General features: G+C 32.0%; 2 protein-coding genes across 2 annotated transcripts; both read left to right on the forward strand.

Annotated features, from left to right (window-relative positions):
* The first annotated feature begins 1,535 nt into the window (after positions 1-1,535).
* Positions 1,536-6,019, forward strand: LOC123680853 (sialic acid synthase). Its single transcript, XM_045618970.1, has 4 exons — positions 1,536-1,740; positions 2,374-2,713; positions 5,201-5,430; positions 5,514-6,019. The coding sequence occupies exons 1-4, from the start codon at positions 1,597-1,599 to the stop codon at positions 5,874-5,876; spliced, it is 1,077 nt and encodes a 358-aa protein (XP_045474926.1). The 5' UTR covers positions 1,536-1,596; the 3' UTR covers positions 5,877-6,019.
* Positions 6,020-8,049: 2,030 nt separating this feature from the next.
* On the forward strand, positions 8,050-11,933 carry LOC123681344 (STAGA complex 65 subunit gamma-like). Its single transcript, XM_045619702.1, has 8 exons — positions 8,050-8,283; positions 8,368-8,520; positions 8,591-8,797; positions 9,644-9,753; positions 9,806-9,924; positions 10,517-10,698; positions 11,180-11,308; positions 11,741-11,933. Exons 1-8 carry the CDS (start codon positions 8,135-8,137, stop codon positions 11,841-11,843), a joined length of 1,152 nt encoding a protein of 383 aa, XP_045475658.1. The 5' UTR covers positions 8,050-8,134; the 3' UTR covers positions 11,844-11,933.
* Positions 11,934-15,614: the final 3,681 nt, after the last annotated feature.

The following is a 15,614-nucleotide window of genomic DNA, read 5'->3' on the forward strand; positions in this document are numbered from 1 at the left end:
GCGCCATCTATTCACCGTAACAGTTGCACCAGCCTCATTTTAGAGTAACTGAAGTCCAATCACTGAGGCAATTTTCTCAGTTGTTCTTGAGCGACACACACGGTTTCTATTCTTCGATTCTTCACATCACTCACTTGTCCCAACAGCTCAATTTTCCACCAGTTTCACCATTGTCGACCAAAAAGATGCAATGACCTAGAAGTGCTTTACTTTTGCGAACAGTGATAACAGTGTAATATTTTCGCCATTTTTGTAGTGAATTTCAACTGCTTCAACGCGTTGTTGAAGCGTGTATTGTTCCAATTTTGGTGATGGAGTAGTTTTTACTTGTCAAATGTCAAAAGATGATGGCTTCAAAAGTAATAAAACCTCTTATTATAAAACCTTTTACATTACTTTTTATTGCTCTGAAATTCAAACGTCATCGTATTTTTACGACAATAGTCGCATCATATCCATGCGGTTATAGGTACATCCATGACCAAAGGCGTAGAAATGGGGGGGTACTGAAGGTAATTACCTAAGCCAAGATTTCCAAAATATAAAATTGCAGAATTGCAGAAGTTTTGAATTGACTATATCTACACGGTGTTCCTGAATTGGAGGTACAAATGAAAATGACAAGTTTCATTTCAAGAAAAAAAGTCCCAAAACACTCAGTTTTTGAGATATATCTAGGTGTTAAAGTTTAAGTTTCCTTTCCTTCACAAGATATTCCATTTTGAAGTTTTCATCATTTAATATGCTAATTTTAAATATAAATCCACAGGATGATATTTCTTCTGGAAGGCTTCCTTATACTTTCCTTCAGAACTATTTTTTGGTGAAACGTTTAACAAAACGTTAAAAAAAACTCTGGTTCAGTACTACACTTTTTGTTTTTTTATGGTTTTATCGTATCTGCTATCGATTTCAAACAGTAGTAATCTCTAGTAATCCTCAGGAAAATGAAAAATTATTATGAAGATCCAGCTAGTGAGCTGTAATGAATGAATTAATTATAATATAAAGTTTTGGTACTTATTTACCCAGCGAAGATTAATAAAGATTTGATAAACTGATATAAGCATAACTTAAAAGTACGACATACTAGAAACACCCTGTATCTCGAAAACAATGTGTTTGCGGGCTCATATTCATGGGACTTTTTATTCTTAAAATTATTCAATGAATTTTATTTTTCTCTGTAACTCTAATTCAGGAACATCTCGTATAAGGTAAGAACAACCGAATTGGTAATAAAAAAAATTATTTCGAGTAATTTGGTTCAAACTTCTTATTCTCACATTACAGATATGAGTTAACGCTGTCATCAAAAAAATTTTTTCGATTACCCCCCCCCCCAAGAAAAAAAATGACCTTTGCCCTTGTCCATAGTCTGAATTCGCTCATTTACTATTAATTTCTCCTTATCTTCTTCTTAAATCAAAGAAAATTCTCAATTTTAAAAATTTTCGACTATTACTCGCCAAGTCCGTCTCTGTTGAAATTATTTAATCATGTGTTACAAATGAGTGAATGAGAGTGAATTAGGAATGAAAGCATGTTAATTCATTTCTCTGTCTACTTATCTAGTAGTCTCGTAAATGAAACATAATGTCCCTGCGTAAAAAAGGAAATATTATTGAAATCAACAATAAGGTGGTTGGTGATAAATATCCTGTGTTTTTTATAGCAGAAATTGGACAAAATCACCAAGGAGATATCAGCATTGCTAAAAAATTGATCGATGAAGCCAAGGTAAAAGTTATTCTTTATTAAATTGTTGTATATAACTAGATGTCGGCACTTCTTCTTAACATTATACATAAATATCTTAATCAGTTAGACCCAAATTAACCAAACGTATGCATTGTAACTAAAAAATGTGAAGAATTTGTTAATTTAAGAATATTTCAGCTGGGTATTTTCAGCAGAAACATACTACAGTCGACGCGACGGAACAATGGCTAGATTGACGCGTCGATTGGCCTACTGTGCATACTTGTGAAGAGCCACTTGACGCGTCAATTCACTTTTGTGAGCATTCGAATCGAAGTGAAGGGCGAATATAAGAATTATATAAATTAGTGAAATTATTATACGATTATACAATAATCAAAATATGCAGGAGTTCTTCTGGTGAGTTTTCTTAGGAGTTAGAAGAAGCAATATCCCCACAGAAAGTATTCAGTACTCGAAATCTTTCGGAATAGGAAGAAATAGTAATTCATACCTACTTTTGTCAAATCATTTTTTTCAAGTGATGCCTGGAATTCTAGATATACTTGCGTAACGTCTGTCTGATCTGCGGCGACTAAGTATGTTTCTGCCTTTATTGTATACAATTATTGTATACAATTATTAATAAACTGAAAAATTTTCATTTTTTAGAAATCTGGAGCAGATTGTGTCAAATTCCAAAAAACTGATATCAACGAAAAATTCACAAAGAGCGTTCTAGATTCACCATATGAAGGTTCGAATTCTTGGGGCAATACCTATGGTCAGCACAAACAACACCTCGAGTTTTCTAATGAAGAGTTTCTTGAGTTACAAAAATATGCAATTAGTAAAGATATCCTCTTTACTGCTTCAGCGATGGATATTGAATCCTTCCGTTTTTTGAAGAGCATCAATGTACCATTCATAAAAATTGGATCAGGAGATGCCAATAATATACAGCTATTAAGGGAGGCCACGAAATATTCAGGACCTCTGGTTATTTCCACCGGTAAGATACAGATATGGAAAAAATCTAGCAATAATGTCTATATCTAAATTCTGATGATAATTGGTAATACGAAGTTAAAATATCAAAATATGATTTATATCAATCAAAATTTTTTTTCATGATTGTGTGAGAATTAAAGAAATGGAAGTACCTACCTCTAGAAACAAAATTAATATTGAAATTATAATCATAAAGGATACCGTACACCTTATTGAAGATCGAAAGTGACCCTCTCATATTAAATGATTATTCACATCTTGATTACTCATAATAGTGAGGAATATTCAGGCAACGTTTTGTATTGTTTAACAATGGAAAACAAATGAGAATTTTCAGGGCCTCTAGCATCAAAACTAGCATAATTTACAAAAACTTGTGCTTTTGAACTTTTTGTTTGGAATGACTTGGACAATATTATATCAAAAATTCAGCCAATTTGATAGGGGGCCACTTTCTTTAATGAAATGCGGAGTTTGCTTTCAAAATTTTAGAAACGGAAGTAAACGAAAAATCCCAATAAGAAAAGTTTCAGTAGGTTAGTAGAAAGTATGCTACCCTTTAGAATTTATCACAGCCCAACACTGTCTAAATGAACCGGGTTTTTCACCATAATTTGACCCCCCCTTCAACTTTGTTACTAAAAGAGGTACAAAAAATGTTTTTGACAAAAGTTTCACGAAATCGACTAGTGTTTTCAAAAATGATTTCACAAAACGAAAAATATACAGAGTGGGCAACATATTGATTGCAACTTCATTTTTCAAATGGAACACCCTGTATATTTTTCTATATTTGACTAGCTCTTTTTCCCCTGATTTTGAATATATAACATATGTTTGGTCTATTTCTCTTATTCTGAGTACCACAGAGTTTCAAATTTTAAGAACCACCTGGCAAGCTAAATAATCGTTTTCAAGTGGAAGGCTGCGATAATTCAAAATGCTCTTTTTTGAGTTATCTCGTTGGCAACGATATACGTTTCATACACAGAAAGAGGAAAAATTTGAAATATTTTCAATTTATGTAAAGAACAATAAAAATAAGAAAGCTACAAGGGGAGAATATATGGAGTTGCATCCAAATCATCCAATTTTAGTTTATAGTGAAAAACGTATATCATATCGTTGCCAACGATATAACTCAAAAAAAAATTTTTGAGTTATCGCAGCCTACCACTTGAAAACTGATTACTGAGCATGCCAGGTGGTTCTTGAAAATTTGAAACTCTGTGGTACTCAGAATAAGAGAGATTGACCAAACATATGTTATATATTCGAAATCAGGGGAAAAAGAGCTAGTCAAATATAGAAAAATATACAGGGTGTTCCATTTGAAAAAATGAAGTTGCCAACCCTGAATACATTTCATTTTTTTAAATCATTTCAAAAAACACAATTCGATTTCGTGAAACTTTTGTAAGAAACATTTTTTTGTACGTCTTTTAGTTACAAAGTTGAAGGGGGGGTCAAATTATGGTGAAAAACCCGGTACTTTGAGTTGTTGCAGTGCTATAGTATATCCAAAGTCACTTGGCGGAAGCTGAATATTTCGATTATACAAGGGTTGTATAAATTTCCAGAAATTCCTTTGGGGCCAGTGAATTTATTATATAACAATACTTTCAAATAGACTCCAGTATTTGGCGGAGCGAAGTATCCACTTCAAAGGGACATCTATGGCCAAGCGTTTTTATGGACTAGTTCAAGTGACTTTGGATAAACTATACATTCTACCAGGTTTCTTTTAGAGCCGTAAAAAGTTCATCTCTACTTTTGGAATTCAGGAAATTTTCTTAAGATGTTTTTATTTTTCTCAAACGATAGGGTTCAACTCACTGTTGATGAAATACTTTGAGGAATTTGTGGACTATAGTCCATCCGTCTGTCAACACGATAACTCTAGAAGGGAAAGATCTACAAATTTTTAAGGTAAATTCGGATTTCTAATGCCGCGATTGAGTTCCAACTAAGAGATACTTGAACATGACCAACATTTTTCTTCCTGATAATTTAGAAATAATCGATTAGATTCAAATGAAATTTTGCAATTTGTGAGATAAAAAAATTAAAGAAAAATATAATAATATTTTGTGTGACCACAAAACCGACAGCGTGAAGAGTTTGGATGCAAAAAACAATAACAATTCTAAGGTTCGAGCCTACTTTCAAGTTGTTGCATATAGAGAACCATATAAAATTGGAAAAGAATATTGGAAATCAAACACCCAATATTTTCCCAATAAAACAGATCCAACTAAGTTGAAATTTAGTTTTTTATGTATATCTTATCCAAGGGCACAATATGCTCATTGATGAATTAGCGTTCAAAAGCTTATGGCGCCAAATCAGTAGGTACCTATTTCTCTCGAATAATCTTCGTATCTTGTCTTGTTCATGATTTTTCAAATCTTTCACCTTAAATTTTTGTTTTTATAGGTATACAGAAATTGTCGATGTCGAAGATAAATAATAGGTAATTGTTTTCTAGGTATGCAGCCATTCGAACTCGTCAAAGAAGTATACGATTTCATGAAACATAATGGAAAAAGAAATTTTGCATTAATGCATTGCATATCTTCTTACCCCACACCTTTAGAAGACATCAACTTGCGCGTTATTGAACTCTATAAAAGGAGATTTCCTGACATTGTTATTGGTTATTCTGGGCACGAAATAGGTATTGAGGTATCTATAGCTGCCACAGTTATAGGAGCTCAGGTAAGAACAAAAAATGTATAACTTCTGCAATAAAATTTATCGAATATGTTATCAATTTGAAATTCAGCTTAATGCCTTTCCAGATAATAGAAAGACACATAACATTGGATCAACACCTAAAAGGATCTGATCATAGATGCTCTTTATTGCCTGAACAATTTCGAGATATGATAGAAAAAATAAGAAATGTTCAAATTTCATTGGGAGTACCAAAGAAAATTCTCACTCCTTCTGAGATCCCATGCTGGAATAAACTGGGAAAATGCCTTGTCGCCTCTAAAAACTTGAAAAGGGGTGACATAATTCAAGAGGGAGATCTGAAAACAAAAGTTTCCAACCCAGAAGGAGTTAATGCTATTTTTTATGATGGTCTCATTGGTTCTGTATTGAAACGAGATCTGAGTCCAGATGATGTTATATTCAATGATGATTTTGAACGATCATAAAATATATATTCACTAGGATCTTTGTGAAAATCTTTCAATAAAACATTAGAAACTTGAGGCTTCTTGAAAAGTATTCACTCAAAAATAAACAAAAAAACTGAGAATGGAAAAATAATTATTATAAAATAAATCAAATAAAAATACATCAATGTTATTTTTTTCGCTTTTGAACTGCCAGTCGATACTGAAACTGTTTTGACAAAACTGTTTACCATTCTATAATGGGTCATTCCCTGAAGAGAGCGCTAGATCAATTCTATCCTATAGGTCTCTCACTGAAGGAATCTTCACTATTTCGGCAACACATTGATCCCAGCCATATACACCCCATCTCTAGCGTGGTGACTTTGCCGTAGGGGTTTATATGTCCCAAATGGTGCAAGTATTTTTCCTTGATTTTCAACTATACTCCTGATATTAGCAATCAGGGGCAAACATTCTATATGTTAATAAAGAAAAATATGAAATTAACATAAGAGAGTACATCGAAAAAAATTAGGAGACCTCTATGTTAATACACGACAATTCCCTATTCAAATCGAAAAAGTTAAATCAGGAAAACACTGACGTGATGTCAGTGACTTTGAAACGCTCATCTCAAGGGCCTAGGGATGGGCAATAAATATCGATATATCGATATTTTTTCCGAAAATTTTCGATAAATACCGACGATATTTTCTAATTCGATACTATCGATGGGCGATATTTTTGCAACCGATATAATCGATATATTTATATAGATTTCAGAGTATCAAATCCGATATTTTTTTATATTTCGCATTATGATTTCGACCTCACGAAATATATTATACTTTAGTTCCAATAGTCGAAAATCCTGATTTAGCGGACTATAAAATAAATATCGAATTTTTTCGATATATGTAGCAGTTTTGAAATTCTACTCATCGAAAATAAAAAGTTATGTCTCGATCTCGCTGAAAGCTCAAGAAAAAAAGAGAGTAAAATTGTAATAAAATTTAACGGCTGTTGTTAAATACCTTTCTTTCTGTACATAAACGTCCTGAACCATTTATTGGTTATTGCTGGAATTTCGAAGATCCCTTTTACCCAAGGTCTATAGATTTAGTGTAATCTATAGATCTTGCCTTTTACCTACCCCATATTAACCCATACAATAAGAAGCATTTTCAGTTTTGAAATTCTACATATTGAAAGATGGCAAAACCACTAAATATGATGTTTTCAACAGAATCTGGTCACGATGAAACTGATTTTTCGTCTTATGGAATTAGAGCATAATATGTTTCGTGTGGTCAAAATCATAATGCAAAATATTAAAAAATATCGAATTTGACACTTTCAAATAAATATCGAGTATTTTCGATATGTAGAAAGTACCTACTTCATTTTGAAAATATTTTATAAAAATGGAAGCAAACTACTAAATGTGTTTTCAACTGAATCTGGTCACGATGAATCATAATGCGACATATTGAAAATATCGAATTTAAAACTCTGAAATACCTAAATATCGAAATGTAAATGGCAAAACAGAAATTCTGCATACCGAAAATATTCCATGAAATGGGAGCAAACTACTAAAAATCTGGATTTTCGACTAATGGAAGTAGATCAAAATATGTTTCGTGTGGTCGAAATCATAATGCGAAATAATGAAAACTACTAAATATATATTTTCAACTGAATCCCGTCATCTGAATCCTTTTATTCTCCTCTATGGTAGAAAAACTTTATTAATTCAACAAAATTTTCCCACACTAAAATATTACAGCGATATATATCGATAAATATCGATATTTTTACTCGAACATATTTCGATACATTTCGATAGTGTCAGAAAATATCGATACGATATATATATCGATAGTTTTCTGTTCCTTGCCATCCCTACAAGGGCCCATTCCACTTATGTCATGTATTTACTAGAGAACAGCTCACATTACCCATTTAGAGCAGTTCGGCTTTAATGTCGCAATCAGCCCTTGAATCGCCAAGTATAAATCTAATATCATCCGAATGAAATAATATTAATTTTTAGTACTATTGCGACTAAAATTATCTCATCACTGAATATACTCATCGAGTGAATACATATCAGTAGTATGAATAAATTTCAAGAAAGTAGTTCTCAAGTATCTGTGGTAGTCGTAGATAATATACACTCTTAGTAGTAGATCTTTAAGTTTGTTATTGTTTTGACTTACTTGTATTTGAATATTTTTAGGTTATAGCTAAACGTTGAAAACTTGTTTTAATTTTATATTTCTAGCAAGAATATGAATGGAAGACATTGGGCCGAAATACAGCCTTCTACATCAGAAGTGATACCAAATGTCAATACGGATATGAAAAATGCTATAGATAGAATGTCCTTATCCCAATTTGATTCTAGCAACAGTAAACTCACCGCAGATCGCTGCAATATGTAAGGTTTTATGAATTTCTATATAACTTCATAGGATATTGTGATCTCATGTATGAAAACAGCATTAATTTATATTATCGGCAGCTCACACGGTCGGCATTGGGGAGAAATACCAACTGTTGCGACAGAATCCATACCAAATGTGGATGCTGACATTGAGAAGGCAATGGATAAGTTTTTTCTACTGGAATACAATTCCAATTGTGAAAAGGAGCCAAATACAGATAATTCTATTGTGTAAGATATTGATTAATACTATACCAACTTTTAAGAAATATTTAGTTCTTCAATAATGTATTTCTTTTAGTTTGATGCCTCAAGATCCTTTAGTAATGTATGCAATTTCTCTTCATAAGCACATGACTCACATGTCAGAGATTATTCGTTTAGCTGAACTTGCTATTGAAAATAATGTTAGACCATCTGAAGATGCGGCTCCTCCAGTTCCACCACTTCCAAATGTTGAGTTGAAACATAGAATTAATTGTCTCAACTTTATACCTAAAAATGAAACGTAAGTAGCATAATTTGAAATTGAAAACTGAAAAAAAAGTTAAGTAACAAATCAGTCTGTTCTGTATACAATACTTTGTGGTTAAGAACAACATCTAATCGATAACCTTATGGTAATCCATTAGATATACAAAAAAAGCTTGAATAGCTGAATTTTTGGATAATTTGTGTTATCAATGAGCAAATATGCATAAAGTTTTGTTTAATCTAACAGTTGAGTTTTGCCGTATTGTAATTTTACAAAAATCTGTTTTAATATTCCAACCTAACGATTCTATTCTATTTTATATTCTAAATTCTATTCTATTCATATAGTTGTTTTTCTGGAACCACTAACAGATTTTGCCAATTAATATACTCAACCTAAATGTTTGGACCCCAAACCTACCTTGAAAAGTCAAAATCTCTACCATATTTCATTCAAGAATAGAATCATGATTCTTGACAGACAGATAAATTTCCTCGAATTCTGAATCCTTTCTCTGCTCAAGCGATATTTGAGCAACAGGATAAACTTTTTTTTGGATTTCCGAAAATTTCATTATTACTTAAAACTAAAAATATCAGATTCCAATCCTGCCAGTAGTTGGCTAGCTAGTTTTTTATGTTTCCTTTGATTTTTACTTATAAATGGGGATATTTAGTGATGAAACAAATAATATTATGGTATATTAATGTTCCTTATGAAAATCGCAGTTTGTATTAATTATTTTGGAAAATATTTAGGGATTAATAGAAGTTTATATGTTCCTATGAACTTGATCATTAAAAATTTATGATAACTCTGTACTTATTTAATCATCTACTTTTAGCAGAATAAATTATAATGATATAATATTATTTTCAGTGATTTTACTCAAGGCAAAGAAGTAGAAGTACCTGTTCTAAGTGAAACAATAGTACAAAAAGTATTGAGAAGGAGCATTTGTACATTATTTTCTCATCTAGGATATGAATGTATGTTTTAATTCCTCCATACCTTCAAGATATTAATTAAATATGATTTTAGCCACCCATGAAAGTATACTAAATATTCTTGTTGATGTTGTGAAAGAATTTTACAAAATATTTTGTTCAAAGTTAGAATGTGCTATTTATGACGAGATGCATAATGATTCTGGTTTTCCTGTAAGTAATAAACACTTATTTTATTTTTCATTAAAGAGGTTGATCACCTATGTGATTGAAAAATCATTTGTATCAATGATTATATAAAATGGAAGCTGCTTATGATTAAATTTTGAAATAAGAAATCTATTTTCCTCATAAGTATGTCTTGGTTTCAAGTTGAAGTATAATAAACAAATTTGAATATATTGTGAGTTTCTTTTTGTTGTTATTCCCCTTTCTGTATTCACAGAAAAGGACACTAATGTGAAATCTGTAAACTTCCAATTATGCCTAGATCAAGAAAAAAAAAAGGGAATTTTTATTAATCAGTGACTTCAGAAGAGTTATAAGGAAAGGGAGAAAAAACCTACTATAAGTGAACTCACAGTACGTTATCATTATATACATTTTTATCCAATTTATTGTACTACTGAATTAGTCACTTTTCTCATATTAATGTGGACAAATAAAACGATGTCTGCTTATTTACGTTCACCTAAAAAAAAATTTTACACTGGTTACAGTTTCCGATTTACTTTCTATTTCTCATCACTTCCATGGATTAACCAAGGTTCTTGATTCAACTTTTTAAATTGTATATATTTCACAGCATGCTATTGAAAGAGTCCTGGTAGAATTAGGGATGGGAGGTGTAAAGGGGCTTCACGATTACTACCGATCCAGAGTTATTAAGTATGTGAATGTACTGAGAGGAAGATGTCAAGTTTTGAATGACCACTACAATCAATTGCTTGCCGAAAAAACTCCATCTGATGTTGATGACCTTGGAAAGTAAGTTTCAAAACTTTCATTGTAGGGAGAATGTTTAAAATCTTTGGAGGTGAGACTGATTATGTAGACGTTGTTTTGATTTTGATTGAATCCAAGATTGACCTTTTCGATTTCCTGTGGCCCTATAAAGCAGTCCAATCGAATATTTCCGTAATTGTATAATAAGGAGTTCAATTTCAAATAATCTTTGATATTACTAAAGATAAAGATTTCTTAACAGCGGCATTCTAGATCCGAACCTACCCTGAAAATTACAGGTTTCTAATAGTCTTTCGCTCGAGAGTTATTGTATTTAGAGCCGGCCAGATAGAATAGAATTTTTAGACGATTTTGTCATCAGTGAGTAGAAGCTCATCTTTTGAGACCTTTTCCGGCTCAAAATTAAGAAATTACAGATATCGGGAAAAAGGGATAGAGCAGTTTGTTCAGAGAACTAGCACTAAAATCGATTCTACAAATTAATTCAATTTCTTATTTCCAGAGTGATGGGCATTGAAATCAAAAAAGAAGAAATTGAGGAAAACCCAGAAGTGCATTTATTAGATGGTGAAATTGAGCTTTCATCCCTGGAAACTGGTTTCCAACTGTTGAATAGTCTTGAAGAAGCCAAGTAAGTGAAAGAATTTTTTTTCTATCGCTAATTCTTTAATTTTTGTTCAAATTAACTAAAATATCAGAAGTCCATTTTCAAATTTTTCATTTGATTGAATTGCATTGTTGTGAATTAATTTTTAGAATGGCAATCAAAATGTGAAATTAAACAAAAATATGAAAACTTTACGTATATTGTAAATATTTCAATTCAATTTGGATTCTTCACATCCAAAACGTGATTTGAAATTTTCTGGGGATGATTAGCATTGAACGTTCAGTTCTTAGATATTTAGTCAGATATTGGAAAAACTGGGTCTGCAGCGTTTTTTTCCATGAAATTTTTACATATAAAATATCCAACTTAACTGTAAAATAAGTTTTTTTCGTTTTTTAGTCAAAATATTTTTTCGTGATTGAAAATTAAATATTTACTTGATTTATTTTTCAGTTTGCAGAATTTTATGGAGGGAGATGAAATACTTACTACAGAATCTCCTGGAAATATAACCTCAGAACCAAAATATTCTCCCTTACCCAAAAAGAAGAAATAGTAAATTTGAATATTTTGTGGACATCATTTTTCAAATAATTTATTCGTTGAATTTTTTATATTTTGTACATAATAAAAAATAATGATCAAATTTTACTTTATTTCCATATTGTGAAATAGTTCAGATAAATTTACAATTTTGGGTATGTTGAATATTAAAATAGGATTACTATGCTCATGATTCCTCATTCTGCTCCTCCGCTATGGCGTTGTCGATACTGGCAGGCAAGTCTAGTGAATCTTTTCTAGCTTTGCCAGAGATGGTGTCGTCGACTGCAAGTCTCTCAGAAGAACGCTACCATTTAGAACATAAAACCAACTATTGTACGGCCAAGTCACCATGCTCTGCTATGCAGATGAAAGGTGTATGTGGCAGGGAATAGTGAGTTCCATAATGATGATTCCTTCAATGTTCCTAGGGTGAAACACCGTGATCTTCTGCGAAAGGATGCACCTTCCAAATTGGCTACAAACGCCATTCAAAAAGTCCCGACCTAGGCAACAGGCAGGCCGTGGTATGTAACCGGCATACCACTTTTTTCTCATTAGTACCAAGCCTCAAAAGATTCGTGTCAAATGAGAATTAAAGGTTAAATGAAACCACATTTGCTGTTTGAAAAATAGATAAAACCGAGTTTCGTGTATTGATAAAACACCTTTTCACAATTAACCATATGTATACTACACTAAATTGAAATTTTAAACATGGTTAAAATTTTAATTTGTTTTGATTTACATGTCCTGCATGCTGGAGTTTTTGATATTTTCAAAAATTTAAGAGTTCATGATGCAACCGCGAGATACCTGCTAGAACGGTACTCTCTTAATTGACCGATAGCATAAAGTAATATTAAAATTTTTCTAGCTTTGTGGGAAATGGGTTAGTCAAATGAACCTTTCATTAGAGTACTTATGTCATGTTATGTTAATCAGATTTTTATTAGTTTATTTTTTTCGTCATGTTAACATATATAAAATGATGCTCTTGACCTTGTAGAATTTTGAGTGATGAATAGGTACTAAAATTAATTGGATTAATTGAAGTTTACGAGACTGCAACCGCAATGACATATTACAGTTATTTGACTGAATTTAATGAGAACTAAGCAAGGTGGCGAAACATAATCCGGACCTAGGTGGGTATTGTCACATAATGAATTTATCAAAATTGGATTATGTGTTTTCCCATTGGTTTTTTCTAAAATATATTTATGTTCGACCTATTTCAATATTTCATCAATTGTCTAGGTTCACAGAGAACGTAGGTACTCATTATTCCTCATTTGTAAACAGCAATAATCTAATAAAAAGTAGATCGAGAGAGAGGAGAATATCAACTTGAACATAAAGGTGAGACGTATGATTTTTACACCTCGTGACCCAGGGCTCAACCAATCGCATTTTGATTGGTTGAACCAATCGACCATAGAATGGATTTGAGATTACATGATATGGCTTCCTTTATCATTGGTTGAAGTTCAAATATCCTTATCCTATTTCCTCGTGGTCACGTGACCCAGGGCTTAATCTTTTTCTCTCTAATGTTGGAGTCGATGCTCTGCACTCCACTTATAGGTTTTTCTACTGGATAGTATACTCTAACCAAAGTCTCTCATCAAAAGTATGGAAACGCTAATACATTATTGAGATAAACTGTCGATTACCCAAGAATCATTGGCTTACCGAAGGGCGGGATGAGGAGGATATGTCCCCACCAGGAGGAATATCCATTATAAGTCACAATGTTCAATAATTTAATCAACGAATTCATCAACCAGAGATTATATCAAAAGGCTCGATCTGTCCCGACTGTCGTCGTACACAATCATTATTTATATACGGGCTATATAAATGCCAAATTGAAGATCAACAATCGCGTAAAAATTAATGGGAATATGAATTAAAAACTGGGAAATACTCGAATTGAATCGGTGGCAATTTCTCTCATTTTTTAGGACCCTGAAGTAAATAAATAATAATAATATCATATTATATTTAATTATCGATTTGTCGCAAAGAACCTCTTTGTCAGCACTTCGGATTCCATTAATTACTGCGTTAACATTTTCACTGGCAAAGATGGGTCAGTAGGTTCTGTCGATTAGTTTGAGGTGAATGAATTTTTTTTTTATATTCCGTGTTTAAATCTTAATATGTGTTGCATGATCTCAATACTAATCAAAATCTCATTATGAGCAAGCAAACTTCTTTGGAAAACTTCTTCAAAAGAAGGAAATTGATGCAGGCGAATCTTCAAGTTTTTCGCGTTTGAATACAACAGCGGTCACTTCGTCTTCTACTGGTGAAAATAAATCTCAAGAAGTGTCTTCCAATTCAAAGGATATTAGAAACGAATAACCAATATTTTTTCGTTTATAACTCTTTATCCCTCCAAAGGCTTGTCTGGGTACGTCACAGCTAAGGAATGACTTAATTGAAGCAAAACCTCTTGTATATCTGATATACCTCGCGTTTGTAAAGTTTCCATTCTCTCAATGAAATAATTCCTGAGAGATGGAAAGGGCCAACAGAATAGCCACCTAGATCACTAGACGCCTTTCTCTAGGAATATTTGAAATTAAGGTCTACGAAATCCCATCAGTGGAGGAGAATAACAGGAGAATACCATTGTTTGGTAGTTGATCACCAATTGTACTTAGCTAAATATTCATTCTGAGCATTTTAAAAACACTATGAATCTTATTATTTCGGTATCCTACTGTTTCGTTAGTAAATTCTGCTCTCTGTAAATACTCACATTCTCACATAATGTAAAATAGATTTTTAACATGGGAATATGGAAAAACCTGAATTATACGATAGGTAGATAAATGTATTAAAACGAAAATATCTTCATTTTTTAGATATAATTGATGTATATTTTTAAAATTAGAAAAAAATATTCTTTCATAAAATAAAAACGAAATAATATCGAAGTTCACATTAAAAAACATGACCTAGTGTTAGAACACAAAAACTTGAGAGAAATTTATTTTTTCAACGGATTCATAGCGATAGCATGAAGAATGTGATAGTTACGATGCTTCGATGAAAATTGGAAATTTTCAATTCTTCCTTTTATCTCCTAAATGAAAGAAAATGCTATATCGTATTGATCCTCCTAGTTCAAGAATACGATCAATGAATTCTTAAAGCAAAGAAGCAAGGAAAGTTCTGATAAAACTGAATAAAATATTTTTTCCAAAAAGTATATCATGTATAGGTATGTTCATCAGTGGCGTACCCAAGGGGGGGGATACATCCCCCCCCCCCTGGAGGAATATCCATTATATGTATCTACATTATATATCAAAATCTCATTATGAGTTAGCAAATTTCTTTGGAAAACTTCTTTAAAAGAAGGAAAATTTGAAATTTTTTTTTCTTTATCCCCCCCCCAAGGCTTATGTCTGGGTACGCCAATGATGTTCATTGTTATGAATTTTTGAATATATCATTTATTTATTTTTTTCATCACGCATCTTACTAGGAAGAGCTCAGGGGTGTGCATACGAACCTTTTAAGTGGGAGATGTAGATTCTCAAATCCATTTTTCATACTTTTTTACTTTTCTTTTTTATAATATGAGATATTTTACTAATGAATCATAAACCATATCGTAAAATCTGCAGTGTTTTAAATAGTGTCCAAAATTGGCTTGGAATTAAATACATTTTCAATTCTGTTTTCAGAAATGTGTGAACAAAATCTGTTTTTTTTTTCTTTAGTTCGTGGTAAAACTGGTTGAGGTAGAATAAATCAATATACAATA

This window comes from Harmonia axyridis, chromosome 1, assembly GCF_914767665.1.
Source record: "Harmonia axyridis chromosome 1, icHarAxyr1.1, whole genome shotgun sequence".
Lineage (NCBI taxonomy): Eukaryota > Metazoa > Arthropoda > Insecta > Coleoptera > Coccinellidae > Harmonia > Harmonia axyridis.